This window comes from Netta rufina, assembly GCF_964035555.1.
Source record: "Netta rufina genome assembly, chromosome: Z".
NCBI lineage: Eukaryota > Metazoa > Chordata > Aves > Anseriformes > Anatidae > Netta > Netta rufina.
Genome location: NC_140126.1, coordinates 12139009 through 12163325, shown reverse-complemented (window position 1 = coordinate 12163325; position 24317 = coordinate 12139009). Strand labels below are relative to the sequence as shown.

General features: G+C 34.8%; 1 protein-coding gene across 2 annotated transcripts in view; it reads left to right on the top strand.

Annotated features, from left to right (window-relative positions):
• Positions 1-23420, top strand: part of FGF10 (fibroblast growth factor 10) — a 64996-nt gene extending 41576 nt beyond the window's left edge. For both annotated transcript variants that reach the window (XM_084305780.1, XM_084305779.1), the window contains exons 4-5: positions 16129-16232; positions 20459-23420. In XM_084305780.1, the coding sequence (XP_084161906.1) occupies positions 16129-16232; positions 20459-20656 (302 nt within the window). In that variant the 3' untranslated portion in view covers positions 20657-23420. The remainder of the gene's footprint in view (positions 1-16128; positions 16233-20458) is intronic.
• Positions 23421-24317: the final 897 nt, after the last annotated feature.

Here is a 24317-nt window from a genome sequence, read left to right as displayed (position 1 = left end):
GACATTTGCAGTAGTGGCATCAACAGCTTTGACATCCTTCAAGCAATTTTCTAGAACTACTTGTACCAGAACTACTACTCTTTGATACCAGAGAATGGAGAAGGTGTTCTACCAAACTGGGATTTCTTAATCTCTGTTTTATAAGAGATTTTACGGGACACTAGTTGTTGCTCAGTATGTACATGAAACATATGGGACATGAAAACTACAGATAACTTGGAAACAGTGTCAGTAATATAGTGATGTTTCTTTATTGTTATAAACAAGGAAATATTATGTTGGAATCATATCAGTATACCAAAATATGCAACATAATTTCTATCCTGTTTCAAAAATTCCTTTTTTCCTTTTTTACCAGAGGCTAGTTTTGTTATTTTCTGCTTTCTCTGGGGGCTTCAATTTTTTTTTTTTTTATTTTTTTTTTTTTTGACAGCTGACTATGCAACTGAAGGTATTGAGTGGGTCAGACAGTCTGATTGCTTTGTATTGGCATGGAAGTGAATTATAAATGTGAAGATGCATGACAATAGATTTAGCAGTGTCTTGTAACTGTTGATTATTTTGTTATTTTATACACAGCAAGGAGCTCCCAGAGCGTGGTCTTGGCACATACAGATTTCAAAACAGCAAAATAAATAAAGTTAATAAATCGACTGACAGTTTAAAGGCAGCCACTGTGATTCTGTCGTATGCTTTAACTTACTCTTTTTCTATCAAGCTGTTTTGTTAGTGGCTACAACAGGGAGACAGAAAGAGACAGTGCAGATTTGAGGGAAAAAAGAGGCCCTGGTGAATAAAAAGAATAATTCACCAGAGATGATCAGAGGAACAGGGACATTCATATTTACAGAAGAGGTTCTGTGAACTTTGTATCTTACTTTGTAGAACAGTTCCTCTCTGTGAATCTGATTTTTAAAAGGAGTCCCTTCTACATCTTGTAGGAACTACAGTAAGTAGTCCAGCTTTCAGATGTTGAATCCTATGTTCTGTAAGATACATTATGCATACTCGTGTTTATTTTTTAAAGTAAATGTCTGTTCAGATTTCTGTATAACAGACCTACCACTGTTACCATAATTACACTTTTCGTTACAGAAATAAATAGGTTCCTTCCTTCTACTGATTGCAGCGGTGGGGCAGTTTCTGATAAAGCCAAAAAGAGTTATGGTTGGTGTTGTATTTAATAAGACATTAGCTAGGATCTATTAATAAGTACAAACCTGCAAATGAAGAACATGAGGATGAGGTTCACAGTAAAGTTCACAATTTAGAGGCAAGATCTTCAAAGATAATATAGCCTCTGTAAAGTCTAGTAATTATGCAAGTATTTATGGTGTTCAAGTTTTCATGAGAGAGAGCTAAATTATCACAGTCCTACTCTGACCTGCAGCAACCATGTATCTCAACTGACCTTTTCTGCCCAGTGTTTTTAATTATTGTTTGCATTTATTTTGGAATTCCAATACCTATATCAGAAATATCATATATAATATCAGTAGTTCTGAATGGTCTTTGCATAACCAAAAATCCTGAATATTTCAAAAGGTCACCTGCACACTATGCACTCTGTCTGTGCATTTCTGGGAGTGATGGACTTCCTATGCAAGTACTGTGCAGAATTCTGCTGTGTAGAGTGGTAGTGCAACATTTTAAGAAAGATTAGATTGACATCTTGTATGTAGAAACACAGCTAAGACAGACAGAAATCTCAAGAGACCATGGGGTAGATCCACCTCTCCTATAATGTACATATGGATGATACCTACTGTGAACTCCAGTAGACACTTTTGTCATCTTTCTTGAAGACAACACATACTCCAAAGCATTCTATTGAGCCCATTATTTATGATCCCTCTTGCACAGTGTATACCTCAACTTTTTTTTTTTTTAACACTTTTTTAAAAGTGTTTTTTTTTAAAAAAACTTTCTTCTGAAAGTTAATGGTATGCTTACTCTTTTCAGATCTCTTCTTCTTAAGGAAAAAAAATAAATAAATAAATAAATAAATAACACTTATTTTACTACTTATTTTACTTTACCTTGCAAAACATATTTTCTAGATGTATAGCAATGCTAGTTCTTTTTTACACACATCTTGAAGTGAGAATAGAGTGCAGTTTATGCCTTTCAACTGCTGGATGAAAAGGCAAGATTTTCTTTTGCTTCACACTCTATATTCATGTTTAAATACATGTATGTTAGGAAGATGTTTGCTCTTCATGCTATTCACTGCAGCCCAGGTTGTGGAAAACTAGCCACCCAGAGAGTTTTCTGCAAAATGGCTACCTCATTCTTCTTCACCTTATATTTGCATTTCCTCAATACCTCGTTCATTTTTGGCAATAAATTATTGAGAGTGATTTTCTTAATACACTTTTCTAGCCTGTTTTTCGTCACACTCAAAATACAGTTTTGTACATACCTAGTGTATTTAAGATAATGTAATATGATAGTGTCAAAAGCCTAACTGCTGAGCTCTTTTCATGATATGAACAGTTACATTGCCATAAAATGAAATTAGATTTGACAGAATTTTCTCTTGACAAATTCATGTTGGCTACTTCTCCGCTTTCTTCCATTTCCCTATATCAAAGGATGTATATTTAAGAATCAAAGGGCAACCCCACCACTTTAGACTAAAGGTCAATTTAGTTTCCTGTTTTTGGCAGCAACAGAAGCCTGAAGAGGAGAAGAGAACAAGCATATAGTGATAACTGCTTTCCTAGTTTCTGTCAATATTCAGTGACTAATGATGGTATCCTTGTGCTAGCACTATGTTTTTTTAACTAATTCTTCTGAGTGATTTTCATGTAAACTGACACCCCACCAATGACTGTTGTAAGCTAATGAGCAGAATGTGAAAAGAAAAAAAAATTGTTTTGTTTTGTTTTGAACATTTACCCAATATTTTGATTTTAGATACAGGGAGTAATTCTTCCTACCTCACTTTCTTAATGTTGCCCACGATTTTACAGAATTCCTCTCCTCAAGCCATTTCTGTGCCACCCTGCAAAGCCCTGAGCTTTAGTGATTTCTCAAAAAAAAAAATAGTTAATCCATATTTCATGCATGTGTCCTTTCATGTAGATTTTACAGTTCTACTCCATCTTGTACATGTTGAGACTAGGCCAGCCTGCATGTTCAAAATGAGGCACAAATGGATTTAAATATTGTTGCTATATATTATTTCCTAAACAGTCCAAATTCCTTTCCTGTACTTTCCTATCTTTTTCTTTCTACTATTTATTATATGACTGAGAATTAATAGCTGTACCATAAGCAATTCTGCAACACATTCCATGTTTATAAAATTAACAGTATTCTCCCCATGTGCATTACTTCACAACATTCATCTACATCAAATTTCATCGGGTATTTTACTGTTCTATCAGCTGGAATCTTGAGAAACCTCTGCATTTACTTCCAGCTTCTTTTCAGATTTACTACCCTGAGTATTTCAGTATAATCAGCAGGGTTCATGTCAGTATCCATCCATTATGGTGGATCACTAATGAATACATTGAGTATAAACAATGCAAAGAATTTACAGAATCACAGAATCACAGAATTTCTAGGTTGGAAGAGACCTCAAGATCATCGAGTCCAACCTCTGACCTAACACTAACAAGTCCTCCACTACACCATATCACTAAGTTCAACATCTAAACGTCTTTTAAAGACTTCCAGGGATGGTGACTCCACCACTTCCCTGGGCAGCCCATTCCAATGTTTAACAACCCTTTTGGTAAAGAAGTTCTTCCTAAGATCCAACCTAAAACTCCCCTGGCGCAACTTAAGCCCATTCCCCCTCATCGTGTCACCAGGCACATGGGAGAACAGACCAACCCCCACCTCTCTACAGCCTCCTTTAAGGTATCTGTAGAGAGCAATAAGGAGCCTTCTCTTCTTCAGGCTGAACAAGCCCAGCTCCCTCAGCCGCTCCTTGTAGGACTTGTTCTCCAGGCCCAATTTCTTCCTGAGAAAACTGATTATTTTTGTTCCCTATTTTTAACCCATTATTTCTTTATTTATAGTTACCTAATATCAGTTGCACAGCATCTGTATAGAAAAGTTGATGCTTACTGGAAAATAATCGTAGAGTTGGATCACAGACAAGCACATAGAACGTTTTATATTTATTGTCTATGTGCAGGCTGTATGAACAGCACATGTACCATAGCTCTCAAGGTTGACAGCCTAGCATATAAACTAGTTCACTCTTAGCTTTCTTTGGCATGAACTATTTCCTCATGAGATGAACCTCCACAAAAATTCTCACAAAAGTTCATTGCAAGGACAACTCCTGAGAGGAAATATGGACAAAGACAAGCCTGGCTTGGTTCTTTTGGTCTTATAAACTCTCATGCCAGGCTCTACAAGAGGAAGTCTAGATGACTTTGGCATCAAACTATAAAAAGCGCAATGGTGGGATGCCACACAGTCTTCACAACACTCAGAGCTGAAAAAACACAGACCTGTCAGTGGTCTACAGGTAAAGTCTCCAGAGGTCATCACAGGAAATTTGAACCAAGTACTCTCATGGATGCACCAGACTATGCTCGAAGGTGTGAATATGATTGCCAGACAATTTTGATGAGCCAGCCAAGGGGGCAGGTGCTCTTTACAACGTTAGGCAGTAGTGTAAGTGAAGGTATCACTGAGCCTGACATAAAAGTAGGGAGAGAAGACAGGAGGTCCCTACACTTTACGTATTCCCTACTGTATTCTATTGTCCATTAACTGTCCCAAGCATAGTTTTGTGAGTATTTGCACAGAAGTCTTGTGCATTTCAAGGAAAGGGAAAAAAGAAAAACAGGCTGCATGTGCAATTAGATCACATAATCCTGGGCAAAACATGCTTGTTATCATGACATCTGAGGATGTCAGCATGCAAGATGAGAAACATTATAAAAAGAGACTTGAAGGAAATGAAAGCAGAAGGGTGTGAAGTGATTGTGCTCTGCAGATCAGCCTTTTAAATTTCTGTGCAAGATTGATGATTTTGTCATCCTGCTTTTTGATGAGGTGTTGAATGAATGTTTAAGACAGCACTTATCACTGCTCATCAGAGTTTAAAAAAAAAAAAAAAAAAAAAAAAAGCTGTTTGTACTGGAAGAACGAAGATAGGTCCAGCCAGGTTAGGAGATAGTCAAGTATTAAAGATGAAAACACTGTGAAAGACATATATCAGGTGCTTGCACTGTAGCTGAAGCAGGCAATAGTTTACATCTTTGTGCAAGGGTACAGACCTTGTTACTTGCTTTAGTGTTTCAGCACACCTTTGATAATGAAGAAAGTGTACAAGATATGTAAACCAGAGTACAAATCTAACATTAAAAACAAGAAGCTCATCACATAGCATTATAACAAGAATGATATATGCAGTGATTGAATGGTGTCTTTTCAATTGTTTGCATCTTAGGATGAATTAAGTACCCAGACTGTTTATGTCAGAAAAAAAAAAAAAATAGTCAAAACAACGAACTGATGTTCAGAGGTCATCTAGTTATTTTCACTTATTAAATTGTCGGCTTTAACATCTTCTGCAGTATGAACTCACAATCAATTTCTCACTCCATTCACTTTGTCTCTTTATTTACTCTAAGATTATCCAATAACATGATTGTCTTTTTCAATAAATATTTTATCTGAAAAACTTTCGACAGTAGTTTGTTGGCAAAACACCCCCCAGGGTTATGAGCTACTCACAACCTATGTCAATCTTAAATTATACACAGTATTGATACAGACTATGTAAATGAGAATGCTAGATTCACAGGTCTGTCTTTTATTTGATCACATTTATTTTCAGTCAAGAAAAGAATCTGAGGAAGAAAATGTTGCCAGGGACAAAAAACAGTCTGTAATTTTAAGATATACTGAAATACGGTTTGCAATCGTTTTCTTAATACTGATCACCTTTGCTGTATATCTTCCCTAGTCTATACTTCTAAAATGTTCATTATATCCCCACAGTCCTTATGAGATTTCCTTAAAATAGTGGTTATTATGACCAAGCAATACTAGGAATATTTGTGTTATTGTGGAATAAAACTGCTGAAAATGTTTATGAGTAACTACCACCTAAGGTAATTATGTGAAAAAGTTATAATTATAGCTGTCCAGGGATAGTCCTGCATTATTAACACATGGATCCCACATTTTAAAATACCATGGATTCCTTTCTCCTGTGTAAGGCAAAACCAGATATAATTCATTAGGAACAACTAATTAATGTGATAGATTAGTGCAGTTGGCAAGTTTCTGATTTGCATTGAAAACACTAAAACACCCTTTTCCTCATAGAAACACAGTAGTATCAGGATACTGTTAGGAATTGTATTTAGACATGGTCCCTAGAAAGGGAGCCTGTAGAACTTTCTGTTTTACCCCAAAACTAGGTCATTGTGCCCATACAGATTTAGGAGGGGATCTTACTTTCCACTGGCAGTGTGCAATGTAAATTTCCAGTTTTTGTGGTATAGTTATGCAATGAGTTTCCCTCTGTCTCCCACCTTACAGAAGAAGCTATTTGGAACCAGAAAATAAGAGATCTTATTTTTCCAATCCTGTTTTCTGCATAAAAAGGAGTGAAGCTGAGATCTATGAGGCCTCAAATTAAATATAACTGTTGAACAAAACTGTTCTCTCATTTCGATGTGCAGCTGAGTAGTATTTGCGAGACAATCTCTGTAGGAGGCAACAGACCTGTCACTAGGATAAAGACTGCTGAGATAAAAGCAGCAGAGGCCATCTGCAATACACTGTAAGTGATACATACATCTGATACACCTATACATTTTTTCATCTATTTGTGCCCCATTTGTGAATATATATACTGTATCTGCTAAGAATTTCTGACTGAACTGCACTTGACTGCCTTAGCAGTGAAGGTCTGCCTTTCCTGAGACTGCAAGTAACAATCTGGTTCTCCTACCAGTCACCATGCATTTTGACTTTTTCTTCTGCAGTGTCACTGTCTATATATTATCCTTCTCTTGTGTATTAGGCTGGGCAATAAATGGAACAGACCGTATGATTTCATTCAATTTGCTCTCTTATTCATGTTGAAATTTGTACAAATGTTAAAATGCAGGAGATGAACATAATGATTGTGAATGTAAAAGGTAACATGGGATTCCACCCAGGTTACAAATAGGCAGCTCCATACACCCCTGAGGAAATTTACTGAACTATATTGGTCTCTTAGAAGCTTTCCATCATCCTATGTATTTCTGTGGAGACCTAGAAATTTAAGATTTGGCAGAACTCCTGAGTGCCTGGTCCTGTCTACTAAATGGAAACATATATGGTCTGCCAAGTTTCGATTAGGATTTGGATTGGGATCCAAGTTTCCTTATAAACACATGAAGTAATCTTTCTGCTTTATTCAGTACCCATCAGACCTTAGTTAGAACACTAGTTCAGTCTTGGGCACCTCACTTCAAAAAAATTAGCCAGTTGGAAAGATACCAGAAAGAAAGCAATAGGAGGTCTAGAAAACATATACTACTAGGAATGACTGCAAAAACTTGGATTGTTTAGTCCTTAGGGTTTTCGGTTGATTTGTTTTCTATCAAGAGTTTATTTTCAGGCTAGATCATTCCAATGATTTTGTTTATAGTGCTGCTCCACAAACAATTATATTTGAAGGGTTGGTGAACTTCAGCACAGAGGCAGGATAAAGTATCTGGGGGAAGGGAGGGCTTACACTCCTTAAGTTGCCTTTGTCAACAGAGCTAACAAATCAGCCCTGCATCTGTATACATAGATCATATATTCTAAGTTGGGGTGTTTTGTTTTCCCCTTTTTCCTCCTGGTGTGTTAATTGCTACTACTCCTTGGGCGGTTTGAGTTGTCAGCTGTAACTTCTCCATCTCAGAAACAGTTCAGATAATGAATTCTGACATTCTGTCTGTGTCTAATCTGCATGTTATCAAATCTCGCAATGTTGGGGTCAAGCATGCTGAGATCTTCAGACCTTTACATTTTCCATCAACATTCACATAGCTGGCTGCATCTCTTCCTGTCTTTGCTCAAAGCATGGAGTTCAAGAAATCTGAGTTCTGCTTAACAGAGCTAGGTAGAGTTGGCTCTACCTGTAGCCATTCCATATACACAGCATGAATTAAATCCATGTGAAGGAAGTGAGACTGTTTATCATCTTCCCTCCTCCAAGACAATTCCAGCACTTAGGCTAAATCTGATGACATGCTAGCATGTAAGTGATGAAAGTAATGGAGAAGGTGTCCTTAAGGACAGATCTGAACACATCTTAATTGACAGCATAGATGTATCCTTGAAGTCACTTCTTGCATTTCCTTTGCTTAAGTTTAACCCATCTAACTTCAGTCATTTAGCAGAGGAAGTGGCAATGTTCAGACCTGTCCTTTGGAGCTGTCTATCTCTCTCCACACACTAGAAGAGAAAATTAATTTTCAGTTATATGTCGGTATTATGTGCCCATGCAGCATAAATTGCTTCCTGACATTTTTGTAGCTAAACTTAAACTTCTGCTTTACTAACCAATAGCTCTTACCATTTCATCCCTAATAGGATTCCCTCTTCCTATGTATCATACTGCTGCCACCCTTCCATGTATTTGGTGTTACAGAGGAGTGTTGGTTGAGTGGTCTTTACTCTGCCCTGAAATCAAACTCATAAAAGAAACAGATAAGGAAAGGAGAAGCAACTTATCTTCTCTTATTCCCTCTGATTATCTGACAAAGGGCTCTAATAATTTTTTGTTGTTGTTGTTGTTGTGTACAACGGAGATTTCATATCTTATGCTGATACTGTGCTCATGCAAGAAGGCCCTGAAGTCCTATTCCCACAGTCTTCCAGAAGTTTGGATATTTATCTCAGGCATTTATCCATATATATATATGTGGAGATATAATGTATAATATATATTATAAGATATAATATATATTATAAGATAATATATATACATATATTATGTATATAATATATATAGATATTATATATAATGCATATATATATAATATCTATATGCATTTTTATATATATAATATCTATATGCATTTGGATAAATGCATATAATGCATTATAATGTATTTATTTTCTGTTCCACTATCTTTCTCTGTCTGATGTCAGCAATTCTTATGCAAAATAAATAAAAAACAGGAGGTGTTCAATGCCATGTTCAATGCTCAAAACCATGGGCAACCTGATCTAGTTGGTGATGTCCCTGTCCATGGCAGTGGGTTTGAAACTAAATGATTTTCAATGTCCCTTCCAACCCAAGCCATTCTATGATTCTATGGTAAGATTGATAGCAGTATACATTCTGACTTGGGGATGTTTTCAACTCACTCCCCACCAGTGTAAGTGGTGAAACAGAGTGGGAACAGACTCGGTGACCCCTTAGTACTTCACTCTTGTCTTTCATGACCACATCCAACCAATCTTCTCACTTCCTCAAACAAGCCTTTTTCAAATAGCCTACTAGGAGCAGCTTTTTGAATTGTGAAATCTTTAACATGATGCTTTATCATCAACTTTGTTTGGCCCAAGACACTGACAGTCAAAGAAACTCCTCTAGAGATGCTCCCTGCAGGGTGATCTAAAAAAAAAAAAGTTCTGAAAACTTAGTTTAAAGATATGTTGCTAAGTTTCCCCTCCTCGCCCTCCCATTACCCACTTGCTACCTGACTTCACAGGTCCAGCACCTTCTTGTCAACATTTCAGAAACTGGAAAGTTTCAGAAACTCACAGTCATTATCACATTCTGTCCAGATGAACTCAGTCTTATTCTGCAGTGCAGACAGAAGAAAAGGCAAGGGAGGGAAGGACTGCCTGTGGATTGCCACATATATGGATGGCATTATGTCTGAAATGTGAAGTCTTTGAATTGGGGAGTATAGAAGGTATTCCCATTCTTTTACATTAAGAATAGGGTTACAGACAAGTAAAGTGCATTTTAAGAACTTACTATACAAATAACACTACAGAAAAACAGTCACTACCTCATGCTACATAGCATTTGATTTCAGAATCATGTGGTTCTCATTGCAAGGTACAGGGTTTTTTTGGTCCATTGTAATACAGCCTTGATAATGTATCTGGTACTCTGTCACGTCTGTTTCCTAACAAATTGCTTGACATAATTTTACACAAGTTCTAGGATATTCTGTATTTTTTTTTTTGCCTCATATTACCAGTATTTTTATAAGAACATAAGACATTTGGAATTACTGTACAGAATTATGTAAGAGTATGGGTTTTTTTTTTGTTTGTTTGTTTGATTGATTGATTTTAAACAATCCCTCTGTGTGGAACAAGATAGCCAGTCAGCTTTCTCATTTATACAATGATCACTTTTATAAACCATAAAAATACAGTTTATTTAAGTTAAATATATTTGGTTTCTATTGGGAGTATGTTTTGAGCCTTTGGGACCTGTAAAGAGAGCATATGCATGGCTACAGGGCACATCTCAAGATGATATTTAAAATGTTTCTAATTATATTGAGTTGGAAATCATTTGGGTATTGAAAACCATGCTTTTATAATGGATGTGGTCAATGGGGATTAGTTGTAATTGTTGGAGTTTACAGAATTATGGCTGTAAAGTAAGTGTGCTATCTGTTTTAATACCATAATGGAGGCCACAGCATTTTTTTATTTTCTTCATTTAAAAATATACAGATATTTTTTTTTTCTTTTCCAAGTTCCTAAAGAACATAGAACTGGAAATGGAAACTACCGATGAGAATTTTCCCCCCAATAATATTTTTTTTGTACTGCTTATTATCAAACCTAGATACAAGTCAAATTATACCATAGTAATTATTTATTTTATTTATTTTGTTGAGTGATTATTTTTTAGCAATGCAAATGAATGAACCCAAGCCAAGGCATAAAATCAGATACTAGAAACATATTAGGTAGTATTTGGAATACATACTTTTTTTTAGTCTCCATAGAAAAATAACACAAGCTCCAACCAATGGTAACTAACACAGGTTAGAATAGAAAAAGAACATGATAATAAATATAATACTTATTTTTAAAAAAGGGAAAACAAAAGACCTAGAGACAAGTCAGCATATGTAGAGAAAAAATATGGGGCAAATATTTTTTAAATATATGCTTATAAGCACCTAATAAATTATAAATCAAAATAATTAATAGTAATATCACACCATACCAAATTTACATCAGTGATGGGCTAAAACCTTTGCGTACAGGAGAGAAGCAATAGGTATCATCAATTTGGGAAAGATTTTTGAAATCAGTATATCAGAATATTCTCTTAAACAAGAGTAACAAACGAAATATAAGTGACAGTCTTACAGCAAAGGCTTTGTATCAAATACCATATATATCAAAAATACAGAAAATCTTCCTCATGTAGACAGTGTATATAGGTCACCTTGGAGGTCACATATCATTTTTTGAAAGTGTTTAAGAACAATTCATCTGCCAAGAATAGTTTTCCTGACTAAAGCCATGGAGTACCCTCACTCTGGCATCCTTTTAGCCACATTGTCTTTGACTATATAGAGATCCTTACCCTCAAGCTTGATTACTCTTGAGAGGCAATGGAAATTATCTATATTTTTTATTTCAGTAACATAGAAGCCCAATCATGCCACATAGCTCTACTATAGAAACCTTGAGGAAAAAAAAAAAAAAAAAAAAAAAAAGGGTCCTCAAAGAAGTTAGTTTCATTAGGTGGTGAAAGCACTACAGTTTTATGCTTCATACTGTATGTCTCAATTGCTTTACTTTACACATTCCTGCTGAATTTAATAATGACTCAAGAATAATCAAATACATATTTTCACCCTTAGATCAAAAGCACTTGATTTAAATGCAGTCTATTTCAAAGTTCTGGAAAGTCCTTATGACTTCTTATAGATCTGTGTCAGATGAGCTGATGCTCTCATCCTGAGCTCTGGAATTTGTGTCTACATCACAGACACCTACAAAAAGATTCCCATTACCTTCAATAGATTTCTATCAAACACACAAGACAATCCCCTCCATAACAAATGTGTAAATGATGCTGAACAATTTGCAATCTAGACAAAAGATAGTTCCATGCTCGTAATGAGCATGTAACTCCAGTGAAGTCTCCAGGGCATACAACTAGTAACAGGGCAGATAAATACCAAACTAGACCCCTGCTACCCAAGGAGTAATAGATGAAGAGTACTACATTTATCTGAAAGAAAAACAATTTTTTTACTTCTTTCCTCAAAATATTGCAGAAGTTAAAATATGCAAAATTTTCACTGAAAGCTATACAACATTTTTCAACTCCAAAAAACACAAAACAAACCCAATGAAAATAAGTCCAGGATCACTGGTCACGAGATCAAACTGACAGTAGTTCAGATGAATTCAGCTAAATTTGGTTGCAGTTAAATAGCATAACTGGGTACAATCAAGGTAGTTACTCTTACATATACTCTCATATATAATATTAGATGTATATATATATTACTCTTATATATAATGTTAACATAATAACAATTCTCCTCACTATTTTCTTTTAGCTGCCTGATTGGGGGTATAATGGCAAATGAGATAGTGACCAAACTTTACCAGAAAAATTTTCATGATTTATATACATTGTTCTGTTGTTTTAACTCGGTTATTATAGTGAAGAGCAGTGTATCAGCATTAAAATGTGTTAATTTAGAGCAAGTTTCCTATTTAAACACTGTTCTCCTTCAGCTGCACTCAGAAATTTCACAAGTGCAATAGTCTGTTAAGTTAATCCAATATGGTGTTATTACAAAGATACTATGACAAACTATAAATCAGTTTAATCCATTTCAACATACAATAAGTAATAATACTACATATTATGCCAGTATCAGATTTTATTTTTATTGTTACTGGTGTTAGAGATAGACCTAGCCTAGTTTTACTGGTGACACTTGGGTTACAGCTATTAATTTCTACAATAAAATTCGTTTGACTAAATTCGTTTTTGACATGGAAAAGACCTGAAAACATGTCACTCGCACAGAAAGAGAGGGGTGTTGTAGCAACATTCACAACACAGTCTTACCCTCTTACAGGTTGTCATCCACATAACTTAAAGCATTCCACTTAACTGTTCTTGATTTTGAGTACAAATACTGTAGAAGATGACCCATTGTAGAAAAATGTTAAAGACCACTGTTCTGTATTAGTGCTTTTGCAGAAAATCAAGAAAACAACTTTGCCTTTTTTTTTTTTTTTTTTTTTTTTTTTCAGTGAAAATGAGCAACATTATAAGAGTAACAAAAACATAATAGGCCTTGGCTGCTAGGCTTACTGATCTGTTTGTGTCAATGGCACAACGTTTGTAATATATGAGCTGGCTAACAAGACCTAGTTAAGGAGCTCTGACAACTTTTCTTGAGTACAATTATCTTCATCTTACTTATGGAAAAGGATACAGAGCTCCTTCGTAATAGTCATATTAGTCTTAAAAGTAGGTAGTGGGTCTTACCTCACTCTTCCTGAAAACATTCTGGAATTTTCCAGATTACTAATTTACTAATTTTACTAGTTGACTAATTTCCCCCAATTTACATCTCCTCTTATTTACACCTAGGACCTTGTGCTAATGCACAAGCTAACATTGCATGTAGGTGACTAATGGAAGTTATGTTTTGATTTTTCATTTATCTAACCGGGCATATCTTTTTCTACCTAGCAGTGGAAAAAGGTAGCTCTAGATATAGTAGAAAGGCCTTTGCTGCTACTGAATTGGATACACCTCTGATGATGGAATGAGCTTATTTGGGAAATTGTTTTTCTTACTCCCTCACAGGTAGCACACTTGCAATGCCATATGTAACTATGCTTTCACTGTTTTTTTAAACCCATTGGGTTTCAAGCTCAAGAGGTAATTGTCACAGAACTGCTCCCATGCAGCTGTTAGAAACTCAATGGATATTCAGCTCTGTGAGTGACGTTTTTTAGTATATATGTGCAACACAATCTTTAGCAGTGTTGATTTTTCATGCTGTAGTTAAGAAACTTACAATTAAATTCTTACAAGAGAAGGTTTTATCACTGCTTTTTTTAGCAGTACATGATAAACTATGCCTATCAACACTTACATTTACATACTGAAATCAGTATTTGTAGCATGAGGCACTCATAAAGAAATTAAAACAAAATAACCCTCCTCTCTGAGTACTTTATAGGTTTGGACAGGAAATGTATTGTGTACATATACATACATACACATATACATGTATATATTTCTGGTTTAACATGGTCCATTTTTTGGAGAGCTTTACTAGATCCTAGACCTCTTGTTGTTTATTGTTGCCATTCTCATTGAAGTCTTTCTAATATGTAATCACTCTGTAGCTCTGGCCAACCTACTGCTTCCTGTTAAATAAATACAAATTCTCTGGTAAATGCATTATCATTTACATATATTTTTATTTAAAAATAGGTAATTTATATAAATCCAGAATTTATTATATTAATATATATATATATTAAAAAATGCAGTCAGAAAAGTCCATCTCTTCTTTCATGGCAATAAAAGGAAGCTTTTCCCATTATATTGCCTAGGTTTATATTTCTTTTATTTTTCATGTCCATAACCTATATCATCAATTTTCTTCCTATTAAAAATCAGATATTTCTTTGTCGTGCTTGATTCACAGCCATTGTCTAGCTAGCATCAAAGCTTCTATGTCAAGTCACAGAACAAGTATCAACCTCGCTCATCTGTTAATCCTGATTTATACAGACCTGCAGCACAATGGCCATATTGCTTGACTTTTCCATTGTACCTAAAGCAGCCATTATTAATATATACATATCTATGCAGTGAAGGAGCTTCCTACAAACGTCCACTGCAAACTGAACTCCAGATGCTTACACAGTCTGCACAGACTGCATACAGTTTTCATGGACAGAAAAACAGCATTTCCAGACAAAGCACTGAATAACAAGCTACGCTCGGATTCAGTTGGTGTGTGGTTACCATAAGGAATTTTAAGTAAATGAAAAAAACATATGAATTTTCCAGTTTTTCTCTGCTCAGACAAAAAGTGTTGGACATATGTAGTACCAAATTATTGCAGATGCCTTTTCTTTAAGTAGTTGGCAACTCATCAATGTTGTCCCAGCTGATCTATTCATCATATTATTTGTTGGCTTTATGTAGGATGTTTTTTCTCTAAGATTTCCCAATACTTTTGGCCCTCCAGTAATTTCCGCAGTGGTTGCCCCTTTGTGACCTCTGAGTTAGATGGCTTTTTTTTCCCGTTACTACTACTTTAATATCAATAGAAAGGCTGGAGTATACTACCTATACTAACCATTTAGAAGATATTTCTTTGGAACCATATTTATCTTATATTAAAACATTTGCATTAAAACAACAGAGCCATCCAGATTCTCTAGTAATAGCTGAAAATATACCTCTGAAGTCACTCCCTATGTAAGTGGTACTAACTGCTAGTCCCAAATCAGTATGCTCTTGGACAGACAATGCAGGGATGAAAATTTCTGTGTCCTGTTACTGGCCCCTTGAGGTATCCAGTATCCCAGAAATAGTTTTTTTTTTTTTTTTTTTTTTTTTTTTAAAAAAAAAGTTAATCATATTTATTACAAACAGAGCAAAACGTTTCTGATATCTGAAAAGCAAAGATAATGTGGCAGTTAGGGTTAGTCTTACTATATCCCAAAATGTCAACACACTTGCCAAAAATGAATTATCATCTCAGTGTAGCCAAGAGATTTAGTTTATCTAAATGTCCTACAAGGAATAAATAGTTTACCACTGGTTTTGAAGATTGGGATAAATCTAACATTCTATTGACATATGCTATAGATTTAATTTAATGCTGTGGTTCAGATGTCTCTTCGGATAAATTTTAGTAAAATCTATGCTAAGAAGAATGGAGCTGTTTCAGTATTTATGGGGTTTAAAATGCAGGGTTTGCAAAGGAAACATGTTAATTGAAACAATATTTGTGTATACTCTTGCAATAGTTTGGAGAAGAATGTTACTGAAGTCTATTGGTCAATTCATTTTGAGTATTAGAAGCTTAGTATTTTGGGGGGTTTACTGTTCTTTCTATAGTGAGAAAATCATATAATGAAGTGATTAAATAGTTGATTTTTTATTTTTAGGCATATTGGAGATAACATCCGTTGAAATTGGAGTCGTGGCAGTTAAGTCTATTAAAAGCAACTATTATTTAGCCATGAACAAGAAAGGAAAAGTCTATGGCTCTGTAAGTACCTCTTTTTACCTTCCAAACAGATGGCAGTAGTCAACATATTTTCCTCTCTTACCTACTGAAAACCCCACTTGTCTGTGTATTACTACTAATTAGAGCTAAAATTAGCTGTTCATCAAAATGTCACCCTCTGGTAAACCAGCAGCCCCCCCAGCCACAAGCTTCTTGTAGCTGGGATTTATTATGTTCACTGCCTCAGTCACATTTCTTACTAACTGATGGCTGATGGAAAGGATCTACAAAATGTAATCTTTAAGGCTCTTTTTCCATATTTTTCACAGAATCACAGAATCATCTAGGTTGGAAGAGACCTCCAAGATCACCTAGTCCAACCTCTGACCTAACACTAACAAGTCCTCCACTAAACCATATCCCTAAGCTCTACATCTAACGGTCTTTTAAAGACCTCCTGGGATGGTGACTCAACCACTTCCCTGGGCAGCCTATTCCAGTGCCTAACAGCCCTTTCAGTAAAGTTCTTCCTAATATCCAACCTAAACCTCCCCTGGTGCAACTTTAGCCCATTCCCCCTTGTCCTGTCACCAGGCACATGGGAGAATAGACCAACCCCCACCTCGCTACAGCCTCCCTTAAGGTACCTATAGAGTGCAATAAGGTCACCCCTGAGCCTCCTCTTTTCCAGACTGAACAACCCCAGCTCCCTCAGCTGCTCTTCATAAGACTTGTTCTCCAGACTCTTCACCAGCTGCCTTCGTTGCCTGTTTCTGGACTTGCTCAAGCACCTCAAAGTCTTTCTTGTAGTGAGGGGCCCAAAACTGAACACAGTACTCGAGGTGCGGCCTCACCAGAGCCGAGTTTCTGCAGTACTGACACAATAATTAGTGATTCTGAGGAAATAAAGTGTACCTAAAATGTTGTAAACTTCAGCTGATGGAGAAGGCACATCAAAGTATGAGTGTTGAGAAGAAGATTTCTGGAGCACTTAGCTATAAAATGACTATAGTAATTAATACACAAGCTTATAGACAGGACAAAGAGACAGAGATATTTTGACTGAGAAGAATTTGGGTATCATTTGAAAATTGTGCTATTTGCATTTCTGTAAGTTTGGGTTTACTGATATTTCCAGTTTAAACAAGTAATAATAATAATAATAATAATAATAATAATAATAATAAATTCTTAATAGGAAGCAGTATAGTCTAGAAATCTGACTACTAAATTCAAGTTTACACTCACACATCCGCATGATGGCACAGACATCAGATTGTTCTGTTATTACATATCAACTGGTTTGTAATTTTGCAACTTTTTATCCAGTTTGAACCCACATAAGTGTAAACTTATTCAAGTCATGTACAGAGGTGATGAGCCAATCTTCAGATTGCTCTGGATTCAGAACATCCATAGGTTTTAAAGAGGGTAACATAGTTAAGCCCACTTCTGCTGAAAACAATGAAGTATTGCCAGTCTGAGACTACCGATTTCATCAATTGAGATTCAAGGGGGTTGATGTCATTTGGCCCTTTTTTCTAAGTAAGCATTTCTGTTGGGTGCACTGAGTTCATATAAACTTCATAAACTGTCTTCCCTTATCTGCACTGTTGTTACTAGTCACTCCTAGTTTATGAGGTTACTTCTGATCTCCTCAGTTCCTGGGCAGTGTTGAAGAATTGCATTAGGGATAGAAAGACCTGAACAGATAATTTTTTCCTAAGCTCCCATAAATGTAGATTTTAATTTATAAAATTACACTGATGAGATATAATAGATAATCAGTGGTCAGCCCTGCACGTTTGAGAATCATAAGGGTATACTGAGTGACTAACATTGTTACCTTTTTTCAATTAAGCTCTGTTGCTTTATTGATCACAGGAATACTTCTGGACATAAGTGAATATATTAGCCTATATCACCAGTCAATACAAATCTTGGTTAATGTTGTTAAGTTAGTCATTTGTGATGATCTGTCCCAAAACCTAAAATAAGGTTTCCTACCCAACTTGTTATCCATTGCTGGTGTGGTAGGAGTTCATCCAACCCTATTCGTACACAAAAGAAGGCAAAACAACTTTCATGTACCGTAGGTGGAAATTGCTGCCATAAGATTCAGTAATTCACAGTGTATTAGAAATAGTGTTGACAGGAGGCTATGAATGTGGAAAGCTGTTTTTTTAATTCCAACTGAGATAATTTTTCAATATTCACATCATAAAATCACAATATAATGACTTATCAAAACCTATTCCATAATACTTCTGAGATTTCAAGAATGCTTCTGTTATTATTTTTCCCATCCTCCTAAGACTTGCAGTTAGACTCATATTACTGCAGAGTGGCAGCTTGCAGATGGATATGAAAAACAGAACCAATAAAAATTTTAAAAACACTCTTAAGCATGTGCACAATAGACATTCATTCACCATATAGGTGCAGGGCTATACTGAAATTTGGTTGGAATGAACAAAGCAGTCCTGGGCTAACACTCAGACCCCTGCCAATAAGACTTCTTAGCCACTTCACAACATCATTCGTTCTCTCTGTATTATCTAGAATAGGAAAAAAAAAAAAAAAAAAAAAAAAAAAAAAAAAGTTTGGATTCTAGTATGGTTCTGCATCTGGAAAAACAAGTATGACTGTTTCTCCATTTATCAAATATGTTACCATTTGACTGACTAGAGGGAACCAAGGAAGACTCATTTGGTTTCTTTAACAAATTAATACTCTGTCAGATAGGAAAAATTACTGTAGTTTAGAACTGTAGTTGATAGTCACCTGCCTTCTTAATACCTTGATATAGGAAGTAGCAAATTACTACAGCAACTAAAAGTTAAATTATCTGTATGTTAGCGTATGAATACAGGCAGCATTAATGGTTGTTTTGCATAGGAGTTTTCTCCTGGCAGTGTATTCCCCAACAGTTATTGTTCCACTAACTACTAATCCAAAAATTTAAGTGCATTTTGAGAGCCAAATTGTGTTTGCATATGTGCAATTGTGTTAAAAAAGCATTAAGTATGTGTTCTGTGGTCTTAAAATCAAGTTAAACATTAATAATACACCAGAAACTTCTTACTGTTTTGAAGTACTGAACATTAACTAGTTTAAAAAATCTAGTTTAAATTAATAGGAATAGAAAAAAATATGTATTTGACCCGTGTTGTTTTAAAACAATATAATTCAGATAAATAATGTCTATTTTATTAATGCAGATACTTTCTACATATATTTTTTTTACCTGAATATCTACAGATTTTAGTCATAATCAAAAAATCCCTGAAATAATTATCCCATGAAAAATGTTTTATTATTCATACAAATTTGTTATCTTGTTCATAAACACCTTAAGAATGGTTAGTATATCATACTCTAAGATTCTGACATGCTTCCATTTGAGCTGTACAATAACATCTTGTTTTTATAAGTGCAGAAACAACAAAATATTAATTTTTGGTTGATGTTTTAGTATGTTGTAAACGTTATACTTTCAAAAGTTTTCTGTATGGAATATAAGTAATTTGATCTGACTTTTTTATATGTAGTAATTACTTTTTTGTGAAAACAAATCTTTCTTGTCTTCACTATAGAGAAGCAGATCCAAATAAAAGTGCATTTAACATTATAGTCTCCCTCTACTTGCTTCATCATGCTTGTATTTTTTATCCTTTATAGCAAATGGGCAACTGATTCTCCTTTAAAAATAGAAAGCATTAATCCCTGGTATCCTACCCAAAACTGCTCTGAATTTTACTGTGAATATCTTTACAATAAGATATAGGCTCATATATGAATCATTCTTTTAGGCCAAGCCCCTCTTCAAATCAGCAAGTAAACAGGCTTCACATCCATTCTATCAACAGCCTGACAGTGATTTGCATCCACCCAAAAAAGCACTTTTTAATGGCCAGTGTAGTGTAAAGGATCTTACTTTCAATAAGAAGTATGCCATTGTTTAACATATGGTATCAATAATCTGGTTCAAGATATTTAAGGGTTGTATTTATTAGAATTTAAATATGATGAATGATTCCAAGAGCACTACCTCATACTTCGAGTTTATTGTTGAGAATATGATTTAATATTGTTCCTGTGTTCCAATACAGAGAAGTTGCATTTCAACTCTGGATGAATTATATCATTTTATTGCTATAATTATTGCTATAATTATTTTTTTTTCACTTTTTGTAATCTAAGTGATGCTTTAAATGCATCTCAGTGAAATTTGTTTATTCTGAATTGGTGTTTTCTTCTTTTTACAGAAGGAGTTTAACAGTGATTGCAAATTGAAGGAAAGAATAGAAGAAAATGGATATAACACATATGCATCCCTAAATTGGAAGCACAATGGAAGGCAAATGTTTGTGGCTCTGAATGGAAGGGGAGCCACAAAAAGAGGACAGAAAACAAGAAGGAAAAACACTTCAGCTCACTTTCTTCCAATGGTAGTAATGTCATAGATGAAGGAACTATATTATCAATTCAGTTGAACCAAAGGCTCTTATGTCAAGCATAATTTGTAGTCCTCTCGAAGAGTAAGTGCAAAGAAATTGCGCAGATATCTGCTTGTTTGAAAAGAGCAGGGGAAGCCTCTGAAGGTTTTGAACTTATTGCTGGCAGATAAAATACTTTTATTAAGTTCAGTGTCATATCTTAAAATCAAGATACAAGCTGGATCAAATGGGATGGAAGTTATTGCCAGTGTGAACAATTTATTATTTTTTTTAATCTCTGCGACGGAATTTAACAGATGAGAGACAATCTATTGAATGATCTTCATGGGGAAAGTTATTTATGGAATACTAACTTGTATCAAGGACCTTATTTGCTTATTCAAGCCTAATGATCCAATGAACAGTTAGACACACAAGCATTTACTGGAAGCACTTGGGTCATATGTAAAAGCAAAGATGTTTTTGGAGAAGCCTTGTGGAAGAATGGATAAGATTAAGGAATATAAGCAAAGTAGTGTAAAACTGTTTTAACAAAACAGATAGTATGATTTGCTTGTATGTTCTAACTTCATTCCTTTTTATTTCTTTCTAAGTTATTTATTTAATAGGATGTTAAATATCTTTTTGTTTTGAAATGTTTTCCTCATTTGCTTGTTGTTTTCCCTTTTCCTCAGTACTTTATGCAGAGGTTGATAAGTGTCAAAACCTCATAAGCACACTGAGAATAGGGAATGGACATGGCTTTAAAGGCAGAATTTAATGTGTATAATCCATTTTTTTTTTCTTAAACTGTCTTGCACTTAAGCAAAAAGACCAAACAAGCAGTGCTTGAATTTATGGTATTGGGTGTCTATGTTGGAGAGGTTTTTTTTACTTCTCAACACTCAAGAACAAACTTCAAGAAATACTTTGTTCAAAGGGTCTTTCTGCTGTTTTTAAATTGAGAGGAGGGGCCACCTCTGTACTTGGGTGTCAATGCATCTGTTTGTATATATGTCTGACTTGGATTTGGGGATCAAAGATGCATTGCAATCAGTGAGAAACTTTGCGGCAAGCACTGGGCTGGAACCTAGATGTGGACAGCCCAGTTAAAATCACTGAGACTGCACATATTAAAACTAAACAGTATGTAATTCCCAAGTGTAAAATTTGGTCTCTGAAAGGTAAGTAAGAAGGCAACACAGTCCTGCACTCCTTATTCTGTTAATATGCCCATTCAGCACATTTGTCCTTGGTACCAGCTTGTAGAATCACAGGCATATACTGGGAGCAATACCTAAATAAGGACTGAGGGGTAGGGGATTCAAAATCATGTGCATGCATTTATCAGAGACTATTACTCACATGTATATTATATATGAGAGCCAACCAAAAAGCCGTGCTGGTATCCAGCTTTAGCATGCCTTTCATATCCATCATTGTAACTGAAGGCTCAAAATGCATAATATCCAGCACATTTTTATAAAGTGTTACTAGTCCCATGGCTTAACTTGAGCAACTGCAGTATAACAAAGTTAAGCGTGATATGAAGTCTGTTCAATTAAAGGTACATAAGGTTTGTTTTATGTTTTGCTTTACTCTGTAATTTTAGAGAGCTCTGGATAGCTCACCAATATAACCATATTGAGATTCATTTTGTTAGAGCAGATAAATAGAAAACAGTACATCAAACAATTTGTACCACTGTCTTCACATTGTATTCCACTAAATAAATAAATAAGCCTTTGCAGTGTCTGTAGTAAGAAACAAAAGTAGTATAATATTATTTTGTTCTAAATACTTTAAGTGATAACTATGAGATTATATTGATGCTGCAGTTTTATCTTCAATATTTCTTGTTGTGAAAAAGTTGGTTTTATTTTTATTGTTTGGAAACTGTATTTTGGTACAAAGGATAGCCTTGCATAATGTGTCTTTTTGAGAATGTTTAACCTCTAAAAAGGCTGGTGTTGGAGTCTTCTATAACTTATTTAAGTCAATGTTTAACCAGCACTTCAATCTTAATCTGTTATTTAAATATCAGCTGTTTGTGTTTTTTTTTTTTTAAGCAAAAAATAATAGCTTTCCCATAAAATACAAAATGGTCAGATTGTATTTCCTGTACTTAAATAAAGTCAATTGTTTTAAAACCAGAAAGTCATTTGAGACAAAACATTTTAGCCGATAGCTAACATTACATTTCATTGAACTTTATCTCCAGCTTGCTTCTTCACAAATGTGACTTTTCTAGAAAGGGAAATAATAATTTCAGATTTTAAATGTAAATGCAGACAATCAGCAAACTTAACTACCATAGTAGAAGTGAGGTTTTGTTGTTTAAAGTTGTAATCAATAATGAATACTGACAAGACATAACGGACCACCCACAGTGAACATTCAATGTTAGCTTGGGCAATTGCAGTATTGGCTGACCACTTAAAGAACATTAAGGGTACAAATGATTTTTAAAGAATTATCTAGTTTACTTGGTCAGGGAAGGGATTATGCATAAACTTTGTAATAGTACTCAAAACTTTATGCTGCTCAGAGGCCAAAATCAGAAAATATCACTTTTCCAAAGTGAGTCAGGAGCCATTTATGACGTGAATAGTTGTTTCTGAGAATTAACCAAAGCAAAATTACCTTGAAGGAATCAGTGATTCCTGCATCATTATCATACCGTATTCCACTGTGGTGGAAGCAAACTGCAGACACTCTAGAGTATCACAGTTCTTCAACTATAAGCTGTTTTCTGTCAACATAACAGACTCCGGAGTAAAAGGAAAACAGGGGAGGGATTTAAAAAGAAAATAAAAGCAAAAATCACTGAGCAACAATGTATAGCATGTTATATTTAAATAAAAATAATAAAATCTGGGGAATAGAGAATAAGAGTATTGTCCTTGTTTGTTTTATTAACCTGAAGTGATATTGCACAATAAAAATAAAAAGGGAAAAGGTCTGTTGTACTACAGGATGTGGTTTGGTGCTGTATAGCCCTAAAACAAAACAAAAATCACTAGAACATTTGTAAAGTTTCTTTAATTTTTTGCATGTGTGAGTCAGCTATCTCCACACTAATAACAACCAAATGCTTTAGATTCTTCCCGTAAGTATTCAGATCCACCTAGTTTATACAGTGGAAAAAGTAATGAATTTAAAGCAAGCATCTTTAATGAAAGAATGAAGGGTTTTAGGAAGAACGTGTACTTACATTTTTAAACTTCAGAGATGGAAAAGTAGTCACATTTTATACAAGATTTCATTCAAGACATTTTGTGTTATAAAGTTCACTAGAGGTTAGTAAGCTTTAATAATATAAGTGTGTAAGTACAACATAATTCATGTCCCTGCTGAAACTGATTGTCTCTATTCATACAGTTCTAACTACTTCAATCAGTAATCCATGAATTAATTAAGGAAGACATTGCCTATTTTAAAGTGTCATTATTAACCCTCTTAAATTAGATTTGTGAATCATCATTCATTCTCCTTATTTTCTGTTGAGTTGGGGAAAAGAGCACAACACAACACACAAACATGTTCTGATGCACGATTACTGATGGTGTTTTCACAAAAAGCTCAAGTGAAACAATTCCAATGCAACTGCAAGTAACAGACAAAAACATGCAAAAGGTTATGTTTCCCATCACATTATGTAAAAAAAAAAAAAAAAAAAATAGTTTGC